At 55.9% G+C, this 19975-nt stretch overlaps 7 protein-coding genes across 7 annotated transcripts; 4 read left to right on the forward strand and 3 right to left on the reverse strand.

Annotated features, from left to right (window-relative positions):
• Positions 1-1489: 1489 nt before the first annotated feature.
• On the forward strand, positions 1490-3470 carry B0T15DRAFT_481617 (cytochrome P450; the record flags this gene model as incomplete). The annotated part of the gene is made up of 4 exons (XM_062866040.1): positions 1490-1670; positions 1781-2291; positions 2385-2879; positions 3023-3470. The coding sequence occupies 4 exons, from the start codon at positions 1490-1492 to the stop codon at positions 3468-3470; spliced, it is 1635 nt and encodes a 544-aa protein (XP_062725933.1).
• Positions 3471-4612: 1142 nt separating this feature from the next.
• B0T15DRAFT_506853 (pyridoxal phosphate-dependent transferase) lies at positions 4613-6736 on the reverse strand (the record flags this gene model as incomplete). Its single annotated transcript, XM_062867612.1, has 4 exons — positions 4613-4867; positions 4959-6109; positions 6209-6242; positions 6392-6736. The coding sequence occupies 4 exons, from the start codon at positions 6734-6736 to the stop codon at positions 4613-4615; spliced, it is 1785 nt and encodes a 594-aa protein (XP_062725934.1).
• Positions 6737-7914: 1178 nt separating this feature from the next.
• Positions 7915-8808, reverse strand: B0T15DRAFT_488845 (uncharacterized protein; the record flags this gene model as incomplete). The annotated part of the gene is made up of 4 exons (XM_062866546.1): positions 7915-8119; positions 8279-8491; positions 8550-8615; positions 8666-8808. 4 exons carry the CDS (start codon positions 8806-8808, stop codon positions 7915-7917), a joined length of 627 nt encoding a protein of 208 aa, XP_062725935.1.
• Positions 8809-9637: 829 nt separating this feature from the next.
• Positions 9638-10771, forward strand: B0T15DRAFT_26785 (uncharacterized protein). Its single transcript, XM_062863426.1, has 3 exons — positions 9638-9711; positions 9826-10042; positions 10109-10771. The coding sequence occupies exons 2-3, from the start codon at positions 9875-9877 to the stop codon at positions 10451-10453; spliced, it is 513 nt and encodes a 170-aa protein (XP_062725936.1). The 5' UTR covers positions 9638-9711; positions 9826-9874; the 3' UTR covers positions 10454-10771.
• A 912-nt stretch (positions 10772-11683) lies between these two features.
• Positions 11684-13245, forward strand: B0T15DRAFT_26861 (glycoside hydrolase family 16 protein). Its single transcript, XM_062863435.1, has 2 exons — positions 11684-12014; positions 12074-13245. The coding sequence occupies exons 1-2, from the start codon at positions 11909-11911 to the stop codon at positions 13066-13068; spliced, it is 1101 nt and encodes a 366-aa protein (XP_062725937.1). The 5' UTR covers positions 11684-11908; the 3' UTR covers positions 13069-13245.
• A 1223-nt stretch (positions 13246-14468) lies between these two features.
• B0T15DRAFT_517608 (ATPase, F1 complex, gamma subunit domain-containing protein) lies at positions 14469-15983 on the reverse strand. The gene is made up of 4 exons (XM_062868316.1): positions 15686-15983; positions 14919-15496; positions 14720-14853; positions 14469-14659 (listed from the first exon to the last, which is right to left on the reverse strand). Exons 1-4 carry the CDS (start codon positions 15739-15741, stop codon positions 14531-14533), a joined length of 897 nt encoding a protein of 298 aa, XP_062725938.1. The 5' UTR covers positions 15742-15983; the 3' UTR covers positions 14469-14530.
• Positions 15984-16477: 494 nt separating this feature from the next.
• Positions 16478-19571, forward strand: B0T15DRAFT_481622 (uncharacterized protein; the record flags this gene model as incomplete). The annotated part of the gene is made up of 6 exons (XM_062866041.1): positions 16478-16529; positions 16706-16929; positions 16993-17568; positions 17613-18617; positions 18672-19364; positions 19431-19571. The coding sequence occupies 6 exons, from the start codon at positions 16478-16480 to the stop codon at positions 19569-19571; spliced, it is 2691 nt and encodes an 896-aa protein (XP_062725939.1).
• Between the last annotated feature and the right edge of the window lie 404 nt (positions 19572-19975).

Here is a 19975-nt window from a genome sequence, read left to right on the forward strand (position 1 = left end):
GACGGCAGGGTGCCCGAGATTGTGGGGCTGTCACATTTGCAAGATAGGTACAGTGATTGGATAGACGAGTCCGGCCGCTTCGGCCGCTTGCAAGTCGCACTCGCTAGGTAAGGTAACGACCCCTCCTGTTGCTTGAATGGTCACGATGCGAACCGCATGTAAACGCAAAATGCGGGCACTCCTATACTCGTGTTTCTTCATCTTGGGTCTCATTCTCAGTCGTTGTACTGCTGGTACCGTTTGTTACACGACGAAGCAAGTCAGACGGAACGTTGCCGGGCGCGCCACTTATTAGTATCGAAACGGAAAGCACGGGCGCGATCCCGATCTGCGGGGGCGGATTTTTGATCCTTGTTCTATGCATGAACTTCCAACAAGTTGCATCAGCGTGTGGTCTGAGGAGAATCAGCACAGAAGACACCCGGCTCCCAGAGACCTACTGTATGTACAGGTCAATCGGAAACGGCAGCTGACACTGAGAATCCTGCCGAGTCCTACAGGAAGGAGTACGCCTACTTCCGGAATTCCCCGCCTTGCAGAGCATTCCAAGCACGCCAGGGTATTGGAATGTAAATATCTGCAACCAGCATGGAAACTGCCTGGAAGCAGCATAGAGGCCATGTCTTACAGGAAACGTGGTTCTAATAACCGTCTTACATACACTACGCTATGTACCGTTGTACAGTATGCATGCCCATACGTGCTCAAGACTTGTCGAACCGAGCACTGCAGGGATCGGACGCAACCCGCGGGCAGGCGCGGGAAGCAGACACGCAGTCACGGACTCGCGGCAGTGTAGCGTGGTAGTGTAGCTTGGCGCCGGGGAGCTGCCTCGGCACCAGTGGGGTGACACTCTCCAACAACCTGGACATGTTCCAACTTCCAGAGATGCATTCACGTCACCTTTGTCCCGCTTCTAGGACACCTTTCTGCCGCTTCGAATCCGGCCCTACCTAGAATGGCAGGCAATCTGGTATCCACCACCACGGGTCATCCCTTCGGCGCCGCGGCCTTCCGGACCATTCCGGCTTCTTTTCTCTCCTTTCTTCTCGGGCATTTTGCATAGGCTGTCTCCATTCATATTCAGGACCTCTTATTTAGCACATGCCTCCCTTCCGCTATACTGAAACGAGAGAACTACACTAGTGTAGTAGGGCTACGGCACTCGGACTTCTATCACCCCGCGGCCACGGCCCCACAAGTCTTCTGCTCTGCTCCGGACGTGGCTATATGATCCGGACAAGCAGGTCAAGACAAATAAGGAGCAAGGGTTCTCCCTGGCTATCTTGATTCTACAATCCCCAGCTGTCTTCAACCACAGCACTGCGAGACATACACCCATATGCATATTATTCAGTCGTACCCCTGAGGCGTCACATCTGTGTCCCGCTGCTCAACATATTCCAGACTCTCGCTCGATTCCTCCCGTTCGGCATCACACAGTGTTGTTCACGTTACAGTGCCTTAGTCAGGCCAGGGTACTTTCACAATGGGACTCGTTGAGATGTTGGTCGAGCATGTCTCGGTCAAGTCGGTCCTGGTCCTCGTGCCAGGCCTGCTGCTGGCCTACGTCTTGATGGCTCTCATAGTGATGCCGCAATGGAAGGAGCTCAAGCTGGCCGGCATGCCGGGCGCAAGGGCACCCAAGATCAAGTCGAAGTTGCCGTTCGGTGAGGATCCTGTTTCGAGTCCCCCCCCCCCCCTCCTTTCTCTTTTTCTTTTCTCTTTTTTTCTTTTTCTTTTTTGGTCTCCAGACAGGAGGATGGCTAAGACATTCCAGGCCTCGACTTCATCTACGAGGGCATCCGTGCGGCAAAGGCATATGAGAACCTCCAGTTCTGGCAGAAGATGTTCGGCGACATCCAGGCCGACACAGGCGAAGGCTGGCTTGCCGGGCGCCGTGTCGTGTTTACCATCGACCCCGAGAACATCAAGGCCATCCTAGCCACGCAGTTTGGCGACTACGGTAAGGGCGAGCCGTTCCACCGCGAGTGGAAGGACTTCCTCGGCGACAGCATCTTCACCACCGACGGCGCCCTCTGGCACGACAGCCGCCAGCTGCTGCGCCCGCAGTTCATCAAGGACCGCGTCAGCGACCTGCACGTCTTCGAGAGCCATATCCAGACCCTGTTCCGCGCCATCGCCAACGGAGGCGCCCTAAACGGGGAGAACCAGCCTGTCGACATCGAGGCCGGCAACGGGAAGCCCGTCGACATCTGCGATCTGTTCTTCCGCTACACGCTGGATGCCGCCACCGACTTCCTGCTGGGGTACGATGTCAAGTCGCTCAGGTAGGTCTGTTTTTTGGTCCAAGCCCCCCTTTTCCCTTGTTCTTTATCTCTCTCGAAGAAGAGCGTGGCTGCTCACCCCCCTTTTCCCGCCAGCAACCCCCGTCAGGAGTTTGCCGAAGCCTTCGCGGAAGTCCAGCGGATGCAGAGCCTCATCGCGCGTGCGGGCGCGCTCAACCGGCTCGTTCCGCGCGACTCGTTCCGGCGCGGGATGCGGGTGATCAACAACTTCATCAACCAGTACATCGAGCGCACGCTGCGGCTGAGCCCCGAGGAGCTGGCCAGCAAGACCAAGAGCGACGCGGGGTACACCTTCCTGCACGCGCTGGCCGGCTACACCAGGGACCGCCAGGTGCTCCGCGACCAGCTGATTGCCGTGCTGCTGGCCGGGCGCGACACCACGGCCTGCACGCTGTCCTGGACCATCTACGAGCTTGCGCGGCACCCGGAGGCGGTCGCGAAGCTGCGCGCCGAGATCTTGTCCGTGGTCGGGACGACGCGCACCCCGACATACGACGACCTGAAGAGCATGAAGTACCTGCAAAATGTCATGAACGAGACGCTGCGGCTGTACCCGGTTGTTCCGTTCAAGTATGTTTTTTGTTCCGTCTCTCCCCACACAACCCCAACCCCAACCCCAACCCCCCTCGGCCCACCTCCTCCTTCACCAATTCCCGATCAAAATCCAACTCTGGCTAATCTCTTCCCCCCTCCCTCTCCTAAAAAAAAAACAGCGTCCGCCTCGCTCTGAAGGACACCACGCTCCCGCGGGGCGGGGGAGCCGACGGGTCGCAGCCGATCAAAGTGCTCAAAGACACGCCGATCGCCTACTCCACCCTCGTCATGCAGCGGCGGCCGGACCTGTACCCGACGCCCGGGCCGGACTTCGCGCCCGTCGACCAGTTTAGTCCGGACCGCTGGTTCCGCTGGCAGCCCAAACCCTGGCAGTACATCCCCTTCAACGGCGGGCCGCGCATCTGCATCGGCCAGCAGTTCGCCCTGACTGAGATGGCGTACGTGCTGACCCGGCTGTTCCAGCGGTACGACCGGCTCGACAACTACATGGGCGAGGTCAACGGCGGGAAGCCGTCGCTGCGGGCCGAGATTGTGCTGCAGCCTGGCGACGGGGTCAAAGTTGCGTTTTGGGAGGCGAGGAGGGCGGCGATGGCGAGGGAGAAATGAAGGGGCTATGTCGGGGAACCGTAAGTACTAAGGGGACGGGAACACTGGTATTATTGGATACATAACAAACGTATATGATGGCTTTTCTTTTTCTTTCTCTCTCTCTCTCTCTCTCTCTCTCTCTCTTTTTGATATATCGCATCTCATGAAGAAGGTCAGCTGTGTAAGAAACTAGGTACCTACTTAGGTGATGACAGACGTTGTTTCTGGGTTGGGTAATGCTACCTGGATTGTGTCAGGTTTCATGAAACAACGATGTACAAGTATGTCTTGTGCTAGTCATGATCCGAGCTTCAAGGCTGGTATATATATCATCACCCAAAAACTTCGTGTCTTTCTTCTTGCTTCCTATTATTGTCCTTCCTGTAGTTCGATAAAGCCCAGTCGACAAGCGCGTCGTCCATCAACTCGGCCGCTTACATAACGTGGGATTGCGTCCATCCGCTTGTATTAGGCAAATCAATGTTATTTATATCGAAGTCGAATTGATCGCTTAATTGATTCCTTTGTAAGACCTGGTTACTCTGGCATAGGTGCCAAGGACGCGAATTAAAGAAAACAAATGAAAATCGTGGGTCAAGTCCAGCATGCCCTGAGAAAGGGAAGGAGAACAACACCATGCGCATATGATGAAGCTGGCATACGAACTTACATTTTGGTAGGCGTACACACAGAAAACATCAACACCAAGGTCTTGTGAGGAAGACGAATTAGAGGGAACTCCAAAAAAAAGATTGGTAGCCGACTCAGCCACCGCCCCGAATAGGGGGGAGGTTGCTCAGGTTACTTTAATCCCAGTAGGGATGGCCAGGCGAAAGAATTCGGCACTGGGCTCGACTCGAACATATGACCTCTCGGCTATGTTCTCGCCGGCCGGAGGTCGGTACCGAACCCCCGTGACCGCTAGGCCAAATCCCCTGAGAAGTTGGTTGAACATGGCTGTTGGGAACTTGTTTATTAGGGCAGGAGCATGGACGTCGCTTAGCTCACACGGAAGAATCAATCGCTGGTGGTCAAAGCCCCCTTCCTGTGATATCATCCCCCTTTGCCAGGAGCCAAAGGGTAGCAGCATGCTCCAGTGGTATAATAGCGTCTACCCCTTTTCAATCACATCATTAGGTGGCCCATCCCATCCCATCCCATCATATCTTGTAACTCTCCCTGATGGCCTCGCCAAGCCGCCTGATGGCCTCCCTCATATTCCCCGGCGTAGCGGCGGCAAACGTGGCACGGAAGTACAGCCCCGACGGAGGAGTGTCCTGCTCGGCGCGGAACCAGGACCCGCGGGCGACGAGGACGCCCTTGGATATGCAGCTGTTGAAGATCTCCTCTTCGATCTCGAGGATGCTCTTGGTCGAGGCATGCGGATGCGCTTGATAATCGACCTTCAGCCAGTGCTGTTTACCAACAATTACTTGTGAGCATGCACAGTGTGGATTCTGACGAAAGGCAAGAAAAAAAAAAAAAAAGAGAGAGAGATCAACTCACAAACATGCCCGCCTGCGGCGGATTCCAGCTCACCACCTCCTTCGGCAGGAACTCGTGACACGCGGCAACCATGACATCCCTCCTCTTGGTATATTCCATGCGCAGATTCATCAACCACCTCAAGTACCCCTCGTGGCCCCAGCGCTCGTCCAGCAGCTTGTGCAGAATCACCTGCGAGAACCCGCTGGGGCCCTGGTTCGCAACCTCGGCGTGGCGGATGAACCGCTCGACAATCTGCTCCGACGCGGTAATCCAGCCCAGCCTCGACCCGGGCATGACCACTTTCGAGAAGGAATCCATCCTCAGCACCCGCCCATCCACATCCATGCTCAGGTAGGTCGGGATCAGCCCGCCGAGGAACTCGTCCACGCTCGCCGGCGGCGGCGTGCCGGGCTCTTGCATCTGCAGGTAATAGTACGGCTCGTCCTCGACGATGAACACGTCATGCTTCCTCGCCACCTCGTAGATCGCCCGCCGCCTCTGCTCCCCCTGCGTCGCGCCCGTCGGGTTCTGGCCCGAGGGGACCGTGTACAGAACATGCGGCTTCCTCGCGCCGCCGCGCTCCTCCAGATCCCACCCGTGCAGAATCTCATCCATACTCTCGGGCAACAACCCTTCCCCGTCCATCTTGACGCCCACCACCTTCACCCCGAGCGGCGCCGCCGTCTCCAGCGCAGTCGAGAACGAAAACTCCTCCGTCAGCAGCGAATCCCGCCGCCCGCGCCGCCCGTCGCACAGCATGCGCAGCGCCTGCTCCAGCGCGCCGGTGCTGCCGACGGTCAGGCAGGTGCGCCAGTCGGCGTAGGGCGGGGCGCCGACCAGCTCGGTGTGCTCCGTCACGAAGCGGGTCATCTGCGCGGAGCCGTTGGCCTGGCCGTAGTTGAGCGCGATCGACAGATCGTACTCGGGCGCCGAGCCGGGCAGGGAGGAGGCGTCGTATTTCCCGATGTGCACGTCTTCCCCTGACGACGCGGTGGCCGCCTCGGAGAAGTGAGGCGGCACCGGGATGCGCAGGTCGATCGACGAGATGGGGAAGTATTCCGGGCAGGGCAGCCCGCCGCCCAGCGAGATCAGGCCCGGTTGTTTGAGGTGCTTTGCCGCCTGCTTCAGCTTGCACGGTTCGCGGGAAATGGATTCTTGCGTGAGGTGGTCTATACGGGGAGTCAGTGTACAAGTACAAGTACAAGTATAATACATACAATATCTGCTAGGGAAGGAATGGGACTCGGGAGTTGGGGGAGATGGCTTACGGTCCCATCGTTTGGCTTTGGGCTTGCCTATTGACTGGTCGTGGAAACCAATGCCATCATGTTAGCTGATCTCTTAAAGCTCCATGTTCAAGTTGTCTTGACGACGAAATAGGGGGGCTCAGGGGTAAGGGCCGTAAAGTCCTACTAGTAGCCCCGGAACTGGAAGGGTTAGGGTCTACGCACAGGCGCCTTGAACATGTCGGCATCGCTGTATGACGCTGTTGGAGCAATCAGCCGCCCGGCCTTGGCCCGTCTTTCCTTGATGTCGGCGATAGTGATGCGCTCCCGGGGCCTCACGGGAGACACCGGCTCGGCATCCGGGAGCCGGGCCGCCGTGCCCAGAGCCTCGGAGGCGTCCCGGGATTTCGAGTGGAAGAAGTGAGAATGAGACGGAATCGGACGTGGTTGTGTAACTTGTGTGGTGCGTGTCCGAAGGATGCTCAGGCCGGAGTGGGGCCGGGCTGAGGTTGAACACGGGAGGCCGCGGAGCTCGCCCCGGAGGGCTCTGGTTCGGATGATGCTCCGCATTGCTCGCCAAGGAGTTCGGATGGCCGGGAACCGGACCCGAGCCAAAGTCAGGGATGCGCTGGAGAGAAGATAGCAAAACAGAGAAGTTAAGACAAAAGTGAAACAGAGGGTCAGGAACGACACCGTAGTTGCAGTTCCGGAAGGAAAGGACGAGTTGAAAGACAAAGGACAAGTGCGACCGAGATGACTCCAATGGTATTTGGAAGCTGCAAGGGGTTCGTTAACCATTATTGATAAGAGAAGCCGATGGCGATGGCGGGGTTGCGGGCCCGAGGTTAGCCGTGAGTAGCCCGCTGGGCCTCTGATCATTCGGAACCGATAGCGCCCTTGTACTGACACCGCTCTTTGATTGTGTACGTAATGGGACAGCCTGGAACTACCTACCTCAAGCTTGCATGAGCCACGACTGAATAGTAAGATCCGACACTGTCCAGCAGGAGCTGGTGTAAGCAACGAAACTCGTGTGCCCCGTTGATACGCGCCGGCATGGGGTATAGTATGGATGTATGAAAGTAAGGTGTGCATGTATTGTACATGTACAAAATGCCGTGAATCGAACTCATCAAGTGGTTGCCCGTATCTCTCTCTCTTACCCATAGATGCGATGCGCCTGTCCACATATCGAAGGCATGATTGTTCAAAGGTGCCGCTCGCTCTAACTGTGGATTCGACCATGTACTTCCCGAGTCTACCCATGTCATGCCGCTCAATAAAGGGATGATGAGCCTCTCAAATCATGACTCGCTCCCGTCATAGCTCTTAACCAAGTGGAAAACGCAACCGCCTTCCTAGCCCGTGACCAAAAATGGTATGTCCACCGCCTGCCTCATGCACATGTACGTATAAGAAATAAGAAAAACCCAGTGCCGGATTCTCCTGAGCATCGTCCGCACCAGGATCAATGCGCAGCCGTGGATATGAAGAGAAAGCCATGTCAGGTAAAGAAGTTGCGATTTCGTAAAATGCGACTGAAGACATAACAACACTCGGCGGCCGCGATATTGACAGTGCATCCCGGCAAAAAGATCTGGAAATCTGGCCATTGTTGGGAAGGAAACGCTGCATAGGAACCTAGGGAGAAGACGTTTGGTTGCTCGACGAACCAACGCTCCCGCCCCCTATTGAATGAAGGAGTGTCTCTTCCGCCAGGAGTACGCGAGTGTTGGAGATTCACAGCCTCATTGGGGTCCGAGGAGAGGATGACCGGATTCCACGCTTTCCTGGTCCGAGTCCAAGTCTGACTCCGGGTTCCGGTGTCTCTCTTCTGCTGGGCTAGCCCTGCGGACATGTGGCTCGGCTTGGGAATTGTCTTCCGGTGGAATATGAGCCGGGAAATGGCTCTGTGTCAACGCGTCCCAGTGCGGCTGGCATTGGCCCTGAATGCTGGAGAGAGAAATGTCAGTGGTATTAGTGTTGGTCCGGTGGCTGGTCCTGGACGACGGCCCACCCCGAGCAAAGTAAAGGTCGTTTCCTCGGTTGGATTCATAAAAAGACGGAGAGCCCGGTAACGTAGACAGAGTCCTGGATGACCATCCACTCCACCTATCCATCGATGCCCTTGATAAAGCTTCCTCGTCAAAAGCGACGGGGCGATGCCCGATATGCTGTGACGCCTCGTGCGTGGCGACCGTGATCAGGCTCACGGAAGCAATGAAAAGCGGCAGCCAGGGTATGAGATCTTTCCTGGAGGACCCGGCCGACAAGACAGCCACTAATAGGAAGACAAGGGCGGCGGCAGCGGTATATGGCCCAAACCTAGCGATGGTCAGCGAACAGTGTGAGGCCAACCGTGTGTATGCCTGAACCTACGCACCTGATGAAGGGCTCTATATGAAGGGCGTGGAATGCCAGCGCGCTAAGGGTAAAGATCGAGAGCGTACTGGGTCTGCATTAGCGCCCATCACAGATACGGCGGTGCCCTGGCCTTACACCGCTCGGAACCAGAGGCCTTGGACGTTGGCCAAGGGGAAGAGAACGGCAGTGCCAATCATGCCGCCGCAAGCCGTGATCTTGATTGCATGGCGGAGTTCCCCGCCACGGCGTTGCCGCTGCCTAAAGAGCGGAGGATCCATGGCGGAGGATCTTGGTAAAGGGATGACGAGCAGAGTGAGCTGCCTGACCTTGTGGTCGTGGTCGGGTCAGCGGCTCAGCGGAGAGAGTGCTACGATACTGCCTGCAGTCGAGTCTGAATCACGCGTGTAGGGCGTCTTCTCGGTGGTCGTCGAACGTATAGTCGAAAAGTGCAGATCAACGAGAAGGCGAGAGCGCGAGAGAGGGAGAAGCCTGGGCTTTTTGGCAGTCACAGTACGTATGTATGTATGGAAACGGGAGTCATCAATCTACGGGTGCTGGTTAGCTCGGTCAGGCTCCTTCCACGTCAAGGAAGGTTCTAGGGCATTCTCTTGGACGGGAAGTTATCCGTTGAAGAACCGGTGACTGGCTGCTGAGAGGGGGAAACCGATGAGATATTGGTGCCCGTGTGCTATACATAGCATACGTGCACCTCCGTTGGATTGCATCCCAAGCCTCTTGAGAAGCGCATCAGGAACCGGGCTCCCGTGTCGGTCATGGTCCGCAATGGTTCGCCCATGGTTCGCAGTGGTGCGCAATGCTTCGCCTTACGTCGCCTTGGGTTGCCTTATCTGCGGCTCAATTTTCATGATGAACCGGATTGGCCAGAGTCTCGGTGAGCGCAGTAAGCCTGGCAGTCAGCCCCGTCGACGAGGCCTCGCTCTCTGCCCAATTGGTTCGCCTTGGGCGCCGACGCATGCATCGTGACACAACGCCAGCCTTGTTCGGTTTGCCCCGCGCTTTCCGTCGGAACTCGGCCGGTGAATCCTGCAGCTTTTCGGGCCTGTTTCCGGGCACCTCCGTGCTGACAACCAACCAGGTGATGGATATCGAGCAGCGACGGGAAGCTATACACCCCGAACCTCTGACACGAGAGGTTGAGTAGGTATATAGTCGTCGTGAACGTCAGCAGCAATTTCATCTCCAGAGTGCCAGATCGGTCCTCCATGACATCCCAATCCGGTGTTTTGGTTTCGGTTGGCCTGTCTCTTCTTGGCTTCATCTGACGTTGTCAGAAGACAAGTTCATCCGTGGTCCCTCCATTGAGAAGGATTCTCAGTACCCCTCATGAGTCCACCGCCATATTGCTCGCACCAGATATCCCGGGCAACGGAGCAAGATCCGGGCCGATGTTGCTGCGCTTCCGAGATCCTCGAGATCACCCTCAGCTGTCTTTGCAGCGTGGTGACTTGGACTTACACGGTCCAGAATGAACTGCCCCAGAGACGAGGCGAGGTTCGTCCGAGGCGTTCCCACTCAGGATGAATGTCCAGCTAACGGGTCGGCATCCGGTTACTTGAGCAGCACGGAGCCGGAAGGCACGTCGACACATTTAACTTCCGGCCTTCTCCCGGTCTCATGCTTTTCTCCTGTTTAGTGTTTGGTTGCTGTGTCTCATCCTTTACCCACCGGAGACACAGCGAAGATCCCTTCCAGTTCGTCGTCTACATCATTTTCCTTGGCGTTGTTGCCGTGACCGGATACGGAATCCGAACGAATGTTCACCTAATCCTCCTGGGCTATCTACCCTGGGCGACATGCGCGGCCATGGTCACCAGCATTTCGGGCCACAGCATCTACAGATGGCTGAGACCCGATGTTGGACCGGGGCATGCAGACGAGGAGAAGGCGCGGCTTCTGGGTTGACTTGCCGGAGAAGGGGGTTCGAAGCACCAAGTCGTACCTGGCCGGCGCTGTCTCGGCCCCCTTTTTGGATTATCCCGACATCGCCGCGCCGGAGGGAAGGAGGAGCGTAGGCACTGCGATATACGTTTTCTGAGATCGGATAAATGCGCGGGACCAAAGTTATGGCACCGTGTTGACGGTGCTTGCACTCTGTGCGCGATTAGCATTAAAGATGTTGGGGACTCTGCGACCTGAACAGTGTTCAGGTCAGATAATACTGCAAAGATGTCAGATTCTCTTGCAATTCATAAAGCGCCACTTCTCGTTGACTTTTGCATATAGGCGTCGAAGCCGACTGTGATGGAGCGGGAACACTCTATGCAAGTGCTTAGACAAATCCGGTCTGCCTAGCCACCCAGCTTTCCAGCGAGACCCGGCACACCAAGGTCTGCTTGGCTGCTCATCTTTTGCTGCAACGCTCGCCACAGTAAGGCCGGCTTGGACACCCGACTTTTTCTGTGACGCCCGCCGCGCGGGTCAAGAAAGGTAACGGCATCCTGAAGAACATGTTGTCTGGAATGTTGCGTTGCACGACTGTCAACAGACACGTCGCACCATAGGTTGACACATTTCTGAAGCCCGTTAGCAGCAAGAGAATTAGAGCCGGCAAGCTGGGACAGACTGCGGGACACGATGTGGAAGCCGAGCTCGTGCGGATTGCACGGAACACAACACCACATGGATATATGAGTACGCATCCGTACTTGATTCAGGCAAGAACGACGGTTTGAAGCATAATACGGAGTGTACTCCGTAGAGATCCGTCTGCCCAATCTGCAAGTGTTTGGTGTTGCCGACGGATTGCACTTCAGGCTGTGGGTTGATGATGAAAGTCCAGGTGGGCCGCCCTGCGAGACGCCGAGACGGGGGTCGCTTGAAATGTGGGTCACCCCAGTCACAAATGCCGCCTAAGAATTCCCAGCCACCGGCAACGCATCTTTCCCGCTGAGGTTGCCCCCCCATCATTCGACAACTTCAGCTGTTTCGAGGAGGTTGGGAACCTCGAGAAACCTGCAGACACGCAGACAATTCGTCAAGCTCTCACACAACTCGGCGGTTCAAAGATCCAGTCCCTGTCTAATTGGACCCTTGGCTCGGAATTCAATCGCATTCCCCACATACCTCCCGGATGACGACAGCTGCGATTATGGGAGGCTGGTGATGTAGGTGGGATGTTTGTATCTAAAACCAGGTGCTCGGAACACTGCACATGCGGTCCCATTATTCTTTTGTCATATACCAATGGACACTGCGTTTTAAACCCGTCAAGACCCGTGATCAGCAAGCAAAGTCCTGCCAGGGTCAGATTGTGTATTGTTGAGCTTTTGATTCATCGCGTTGTTGGCAGAACCATCTCACCTCCTAGGTATTTCTTAGTTGTCTGTTGCTGGTGGATTGCGAAGGTCGACAGCAGGCATGATATTCACTAGGAGATGGAGAGCAGCAGCAACGACAGCGGCCGCACTGCTCGGCAGCACGGCTCTCGCGCAGACCTGGTCATCATGTAATCCGCTAACGTCCAGTGCGTGGACATCCCCATACCGTTGGAACTCAGTACCTTGCGGCTAACACACCTCATAGCAAGTTGCCCCGCCAACACGGCATTGGGGATGACAATCAACGTCGACTTCACTCAGGGCGAGGTTAACTCTTTCGTTGCGAGCGGGGGGACGCCAACCTACGGCAAAGACGGTGTGACCTTCACCGTCGCAAAGGCAGGAGACGCCCCGCAGCTGAACAGCGTCTTCTACATCATGTTCGGCCGAGTCGAGGTGACCTTGAAGGCCGCCCCAGGGGCGGGTATCGTCAGCTCCCTGGTGCTCATCTCAGACACGCTGGACGAGATCGACATGGAATGGCTGGGCGCCGACGACAGCGAGGTCCAGACCAACTACTTCGGCAAAGGCCAGACGACCACATACAACCGCGGGCAGTTCAACCCGGCAGCCAACAACCAAGCCGAGTTCATCACCTACACCATCGACTGGACCAAGGACCGCATCGTGTGGTACGTCGGCGGCACCGAGGTGCGCACGCTCACCTACGCCGACGCCGAGACGGGGCAGTACCCGCAGACGCCGATGCAAATCAAGTTTGGCGCCTGGTCGGGCGGGGACCCGTCCAACGCGCCGGGCACCATCGAGTGGTCGCGGGGGCCGACCGACTACTCGAAGGGCCCCTTTTCCATGGTGGTGCGCTCGGCCGTCATCACCGACTACTCGACGGGCAAGAAATACACGTACGGCGACAGCTCCGGCACGTGGCAGTCGATCGTGTCGGACGGTGGCGCCGTCAACGGCAACGTCGGCAACGCGGACGCCATCACGGTGACGGCCAGCGCGCCGGCCGCGACAAACTCGCTGTCGCCGACCATCCCCGCGGGCGGCATCATCGGCGGCGGCAGCACGACAGCCGGCGCCAGCTCGGCGGTGCAGACGGTCGGCACGATCCCGGATGGCTGGGTGATGACTTCGTCGGGCAAGATTGTCCCGGTAGGCTCCAGCACTGTAAGTACGTATATATCATTTCCCGTCCTCGGATCCCGTCCCCCTTCTAGAAAAGGAAAAAGGGGGTAAATCCACAAACCTCAGGCACCTTACTAAGACTACATTTGCTGATTTTTATTTCGGTCATAGACACCCCCAAGCCAACCATCCTCCTCGCCTGCCTCGTTGTCACCCTCACAAGGCTCTGGTGGTGCTGACACAACATTCGCGACGTTCACGACGAGCACAGCCCTAGCGTCGACGCCAGCACCGGGCGGTGGCGAAGTGCCGACGGCTGCCCCTGCTGCAAACGCTGCAGCGACGATGGGAAGGAGCCTTGTGTGGCTTCTTCTCACTGCATTAGCTGGTAGTAGCTGCTATTTTGGCCTTCTATGAGCCTTCGATAGCTTGGTTGGGTTTATTTGTTCTATTGACTTGGCGACATCATGAACTTGGTATGCATTTGTTGGCGTTCTGGAGCATGGTACGGACGTGGCGGCATAGACAAAGGATGTACAACTTTACCTGGGTAGACAGGCGGACTGATATCATCATGACACGCGGCACATTGAGGAATGATGGTTGATGGGCATAATTGATCTCTTGTGTAGAAGAACTAATAATGCAAGGCATAACGACCGATACTCGATTAATAGGACCGTGGGTGTAGTGGCTTGCCGTGCTCTTGGCGGGGGACGGTGGTGCGTTGTGATGGTTGTGGTAGGGTTCGCTTTTTACGTGCGGAAGGATGGTGTTGTCGCCGACGACTGAGGCGTGCGAGGTGTGGGATGTGTGGCTGTAGTCGCTCGTGAAGGACGGGGACATGGCGCTGAAGCTGCCGTTGAGGGTAGACGGCATGGGCGAATATTATAGGCACGTAATAAAAATAATACCATTATTATCGTTACCTGCCGTTATAAGATATAAATCATCTTTAGTCCTTAAAGATATTTTATAATACCACCCATAGGTAAATACCTATCAGGGACAGGTAGAGGCTATATATAAGGGTCACTCACGGTAATGATAGGCAACGTAAGCTAATACGTACGTCGGCGACGGTGCGGTTTATATTGTGGGCACTAAGGCGCGAAGCTGTGGCGGCCGCTGCGGCAGGACCTCCCCAGGGCACACAAGGGAAGGATGGTACACCCAACATGAGAGGTTGTTTCTTTGAGGAGTTAGGTGTGTGTAGCCTGCAGAGGACTGGCAACTGAGAGGCTGTGTTGTTGAAGTCGTTAATGCAGCGTCTGGGGTAACTCAACGAAGATTTTGTCAACATTCAGTGATTAGGCGGTCCCTGGGCTCGGCAAGGAACTTTGTATTTGGAAGGCGTTGGTACGATTGACAGCCCGGGGGGGCCAGGGCGAAGTTGCGCTACTTGATGTACAAAGGGAAAGGTTGCTTCTCCCACACTGCGGCCCCGTTGGACGGGAGGTGAGAGAAGAAAACGAAACTCATCGCCGCGGCCGCCAAACCCTGCGCGTTTCTCACTCCTCTCCCCCCCCCCCCCCTCTCTCCCTGGTCTATGGGAATTAATCGATCTACCCGCTTACATGTCCTCCGAGGCGGTGGCACCAGTGATAATTTCGACCAGTTCGCCAGTAATGACGGCCTGGCGGGTACGGTTGAACAGAATCTGGTACTTGCTGATCATCTCACCGGCGTTCTTAGAGGCGTTCTGCAGAGATAGGAGTCAGGAGAGACGCAGAGCGAGATGAAATATGACAGCAAAACTCACATCCATGGCGTTGCGGCGGGCGGAGATTTCACAGGCATGACCCTCGGAAAGAGCCCAGTAGAGAGAGTTGGCAAGCGCGTACTCGCGGAGGTTGGAGAGCAGCTCTTCATCGACCTCGAATGAAGAGAAGTTGGCTAATACCACACAGAGTCAGCTGGCCGATCCATGGGTTACGTGGAATGATACGACGGGAACGCACGGGACGAAGTGAAAGCCTCCTCATTGAATGCCGGGATGGACGTGGGCTCGTAGCTCGTAGCATTGATGAACTTGTTGTAGATGATCTCAATGTCCGAGTAGTCGCCCGGCAGCATAACGATTTGGTCCGCGACAGCCTGGGCCTCAGCAAAGGTCGGGATGTCCTTGCCCACGCCGACGAAGTTGAGGACAATGTCCTTGGCGTTGGTTCGCTGCAGCTGCGACCTGCATTTCTCGCCCAGGATCACCAGGTCGAAGTTGGGGTTCTCGAGCGCCCTCCGGCGGATGTAGCGAGACAGACCAGAGTGGATACCGCCGCAGAGACCCTTGTCGGAACTGCATACAACCAGCAGCTTCTTCTTGCCCTCGCCCTCGAGAGGCTTGGTCTCGGCCGACTCGTACACTTCGTTGCTGGTCTTGCCGTACTTGCGGGAGTCGGCCATGGCGCGCTGCGCACGAGTGAGCTTGGTAGAGGCGACGATCTTCATCGTGTTGGTAATCTTCTCGATGTTGCGAATCGACTTGAGGCGACCCTCGATCTCACGCAGCGTCGCGAAGGTGGCTGTCGGAGCCGCCGCTCTGCGGTTGGGCGGTTAGCCGATTCTCTTGTCTTTGCTTTCCCATTCCCGTATCGCCGTTCCCAGCCATTGCCTGAGCCCGCCCAAGACCTCCGCAACCCTCTCTATCCCCTCCGCCCGCCAGATCCATCACTTTCGGGAGCTCAATTGGAACGATGCAGTAGTTCGGACAGCTGGGAAGCGTACATACCGGGATGAAACGGCAGCACCGGCCCTCAATGCCGGGCGCGCAGCTCTTGACAGCATGGTGGAAGAGGTGCTGCGGAAATTCAACGAGACCGTCTCTTCTGGCTGTGGCCCCGGTTGACCACGGTGTGTGCTGAGCGTCAATTATTCGGGATGTTTGAGCTCAATTCGACGCAAGTCTGCAATTGGGCGTGAGAGGTTTGCTGAGGACGGCTCCACTTCCTTCCGCTTCGTGCTCGTACACCCCGGTTTTCCCGACAGTTGGCAATTGGCCGGACTGATTGAACCAGGCGAGCCAGGACTCGGACTGTGGTTGTCGCTCGGCAGGCTGAGTCAGCTGTGGCATTCGATTTACATGCCTGCACTCGGTGTCCGTGGAATATTACATTGAAATTACCGTAATCCTAGGCAACTTACCGCAGAGGCTGATGGCACTGGGGTGGAGCCCAGAGATTCCCAAATCCAATCTTTAACTTCATCCGCCGCGCCCCAACTTACTTAGTCCTCACGCATTCCCCTTCCCTTCAGTTTCTTCCCTTGCCTCCTGCGTCCCTTCCTTTCTTCCTCCCACACCCCGCCCTCACTTGCTCATCTCGCTACCACCATAGCTTGTGCCATTTTTTTGGGCTTATTTTCGCAGCCTCGACGATCAAACTGGTTGAGGCGCAACGCACTCCCGGTCTTTCATTGTCGGACTCGACTTGTTCCCCCAAATTTGCGGAACCGACCGTTCTCACTGCGCCGTGTTGCGCCTTCTCGACCGCACTCTTTGCCGCCGCTTTGGACTCGCACCAGCATGCCTTCCAATACCTCAGATGATGACATACCTCTGGCGAGAGCCAGCCATGGTAAGCAAGTCTTGCTATACGCACTCTGCCTCAGGGTGTGCATTGTGGCACGCAGCATTTGGGACCTCGTGAACCAGGTTGGCGTGTCACAGCTTGGCACTGCTTATTCCGACCTACACCGTGAAGGCCATTGTGGCAAAGTCCCGCCAGAAACTAATGGTTCCTCTCCCACTTAGCATCTGCTCCCACCATCTCTCCGTCCACAGACCGCGAAATGGACAAGTCGGCTTCCAAAGCCAGACCCGGTCCCCCCGGTGCTTCGATTCGCCACGGTCCGGTCGATGACCGCATGGACATTGACTCTACGCCCAACGGCAATGCCAAACGGAAGTCTCGGAGCTCAATCAACCAGGCAGTCCAGTACAAGGAAGAATCAGACAGCGATGATGGTGCGCCCCTGGTAGGACTTCGCCGCTTTCTCCACCAATGTTGACGCAAATAACCGTGAACTAATCTGCTGTAGGCAAAACGCCAAAAGTCGAAGCACAAAAAAGCCGAATCCGATTCGGATGATGAGCCAATTGCAAGAAAGAACGGCTTTAAGCTGCCGCCTTCCATCAAGGAAACGGCGACTCTCGAGTCATCTGATGACGACCAGCCTCTAGGGACGAAAATAGCTCAGAGAAAAGCCGACATCGAGAAGGCTGCTGCGAAAGAAGCGAAGGCCCTGCGCGCTGACGCCAAGGCCAAGGCCAAGGCTGCTCCCAAAAGGGATGTCAAGGAGGAGTCAGACGATGAGCCTCTGGCGAAGCCCAAAAAGCGGCAGTCAAATGGTGTCTCATCCGCGAAGAAGGTCAACGGCGTCAAGAAAGAAGAAGAGTCCGATTCCGACGCGCCTATAGCCAAAAAGGCCAGGAAAGCCGCTCCTCCTCCGAAGAAAACCAAGATGGCCCCGGCCACCGAGCGTGCCACGTCTGTGAAGAGCGAGTCTAAAGAGAATAGCGACGGTGAGGATGAGGAGGAGGAGGAGTACCGGTGGTGGGACGCCCCGAAGAAGGAAGACGACTCGATCAAGTGGACGACGCTGGAGCACAACGGCGTTCTCTTCCCCCCCCATACGAGCCGCTTCCCAAAAACGTAAAGCTCTACTACGATGGGAAGCCAGTCAGCTTACATGTTGACGCTGAGGAGGTGGCAACTTTCTTTGGCTCCATGCTCCACTCGACGCAAAACGTCGAGAATCCCGTCTTTCAAAAGAACTTCTTCAACGACTTCAAGGATATCCTGAAGAAAACTGGCGGGGCCAAAGACATGAACGGCAATGCGGTTGACATCAAGGAATTCAAGAAGCTTGATTTTACCAAGATTTTTGAGCACTACAAGTCGCTTAGCGACGCCAAGAAGGCGCGTCCGGCCGCTGAGAAGAAGGCCGAAAAGGCCGAAAAGGACAAGATGGAGGCCCCCTACATGTACTGCAAGTGGGACGGCCGCAAGGAGAAAGTGGGCAACTTCCGCGTCGAACCGCCTGGTCTCTTTCGTGGCCGCGGTGAACATCCGAAGACCGGGACGGTCAAAAAGCGTGTCATGCCCGAGCAAGTCACCATCAACATTGGCAAAGGGGCCAAGGTTCCGGATCCGCCTCCGGGACACAAGTGGAAGGCTGTTCAGCATGACAACAAGGCGACCTGGTTGGCTATGTGGCAGGAGAACGTCAACGGCAACTACAAGTACGTGATGCTGGCAGCCAACAGCAGTATCAAGGGCCAGTCCGACTTCAAGAAATTTGAGAAAGCTCGCGAGCTCAAGAAGCACATCGACCGCATCCGTGCCGATTACACAAGGGAGCTCAAGAGTGAAGTCATGGCAGACCGACAGCGTGCAACCGCCATGTACCTGATTGATAAGTTTGCGCTGAGAGCTGGAAACGAAAAGGACACGGAAAACGAAGCCGAGACCGTCGGCTGCTGCTCGTTGAAATACGAGCATGTCACGCTCAAAGAACCCAACACGGTCATCTTCGACTTCTTGGGTAAAGACAGCATCCGGTTCTACAATGAGTTCGTCGTGGATCGACAGGTGTTCAAGAACCTGAAGATGTTCAAGAAGCCTCCCAAGGAGGATGGGGATGACATCTTCGACAGGCTGACCGTAAGTGGATTCATGATCCTGGGTGGTTGGATCCGCTGCTAACACCATGCACAGACTTCCCAGTTGAACAAGCACCTTTCGAGCTACATGCCGGGTCTGACAGCCAAAGTCTTCCGCACCTATAACGCTTCGTGGACTATGTCCCAGCTCCTGCAGAAGCTCAAGGTGGAGGATAGGACTATGGCTGAAAAGATTAAACTGTACAACGACTGCAATCGTGAAGTTGCCATTCTCTGCAACCACAAGCGGACGGTTGGGGCCAGCCACGAGGCCCAGATGGAGAAGCTCACGGATCGTATCAAGGGTTTGAAGTATCAGAAGTGGCGCACCAAGATGATGATGCTTGACTTGGATCCCAAGTTGAAGAAAAAAAAGGGCGCGGAATTCTTCGATCTTGACCCTGACCTGGACGAATCCTGGATCGAGCAGCACCAGAAATTCCTCGTGGAAGAGCAGAAGACCAAAATCCAGAAGAAGTTCGACAAGGACAACGAAAAGCTCCAAGCCGAGGGAGAGAAACCGATGCCGGAGAAGGAGCTTAAGGAGCGCATGAAAGCAGCGACGGAACTGGAAGCGAAGTTCAAGAAGGAGAACAAGACAAAGAAGGTGGAGGCCGAAGGCAAGGGTGTCACGGTTGAGAAGTTGACGGCTGCCATCGATAAGCTGGACGAGCGGATAAGAACCCTTGAGCTGCAGTGTGCAGATCGCGAGGGCAACAAAGAAGTTGCCCTGGGCACCTCGAAGATCGTAAGCCGACTCCCACCGCTAGCAGTATTCTGCGCTATCTTGTGTGTGCTAACCTCATTGCCATAGAACTATATCGACCCGCGTCTAACGGTTGTCTTCTCGAACAAGTTTAAGGTCCCCATCGAGAAGTTCTTCTCCAAGACACTTCGAGACAAGTTCAAGTGGGCCATCGAGTCCGTTGGGGACGACTCCACCTGGGAATTTTAAAGCAATCAATCTCCAGTGTTCTTGCCTTGCTTTGCGGTGCGTTTTTCGTCAGCCGGCTTTTCCCCTGCGACTGCGAGCGACTTTGAGCTGCGGCGTTGCTGGAAGGGTAAGAGGGAAAGGGAAAGGAGACATCCCTTATAGATCGATCATGCCTGGATTCCAGGGGCCGTTGATTTTGCGGTCACAAGCTGAGCAAGATCAACAAATGGGCGCCCTGTTTGAGTTGGCACAGACTCTTGGGATGCATTAAGGTTACGGTAGCCAGATGATCAGCGTTTAGCATCACTATGGGAACGATGAGTTTGCGCACTACTCCTGCTGCTTGTAGGGAAACTATCATAGAGAGCTAGGTACTATCTAGGTGACTCCGGGATAAATGACCGCCAGAAATACTTAGCCCTCAG

This window comes from Chaetomium strumarium (genome assembly GCF_033439665.1).
Source record: "Chaetomium strumarium strain CBS 333.67 chromosome Unknown B0T15scaffold_1, whole genome shotgun sequence".
Taxonomy (NCBI): domain Eukaryota; kingdom Fungi; phylum Ascomycota; class Sordariomycetes; order Sordariales; family Chaetomiaceae; genus Chaetomium; species Chaetomium strumarium.

What these genes read in the sequence shown, in the direction of transcription:
- B0T15DRAFT_26785 (XM_062863426.1), top strand. Translation starts at nt 9,875, where the DNA reads ATGAGTCCACCGCCATATTGCTCGCACCAGATATCCCGGGCAACGGAG. An exon ending in TGCCCCAGAGACGAGGCGAG is followed by an intron (nt 10,043 to 10,108) that starts GTTCGTCCGAGG and finishes CGGTTACTTGAG; the next exon opens with CAGCACGGAGCCGGAAGGCA.
- B0T15DRAFT_517608 (XM_062868316.1), bottom strand. Translation starts at nt 15,741, where the DNA reads ATGCTGTCAAGAGCTGCGCGCCCGGCATTGAGGGCCGGTGCTGCCGTT. An exon ending in GGAGGCTTTCACTTCGTCCC is followed by an intron (nt 14,854 to 14,918) that starts GTGCGTTCCCGT and finishes GTGTGGTATTAG; the next exon opens with CCAACTTCTCTTCATTCGAG. An exon ending in CCCGCCGCAACGCCATGGAT is followed by an intron (nt 14,660 to 14,719) that starts GTGAGTTTTGCT and finishes CTATCTCTGCAG; the next exon opens with AACGCCTCTAAGAACGCCGG.
- B0T15DRAFT_26861 (XM_062863435.1), top strand. Translation starts at nt 11,909, where the DNA reads ATGATATTCACTAGGAGATGGAGAGCAGCAGCAACGACAGCGGCCGCA. An exon ending in ATGTAATCCGCTAACGTCCA is followed by an intron (nt 12,015 to 12,073) that starts GTGCGTGGACAT and finishes CACACCTCATAG; the next exon opens with CAAGTTGCCCCGCCAACACG.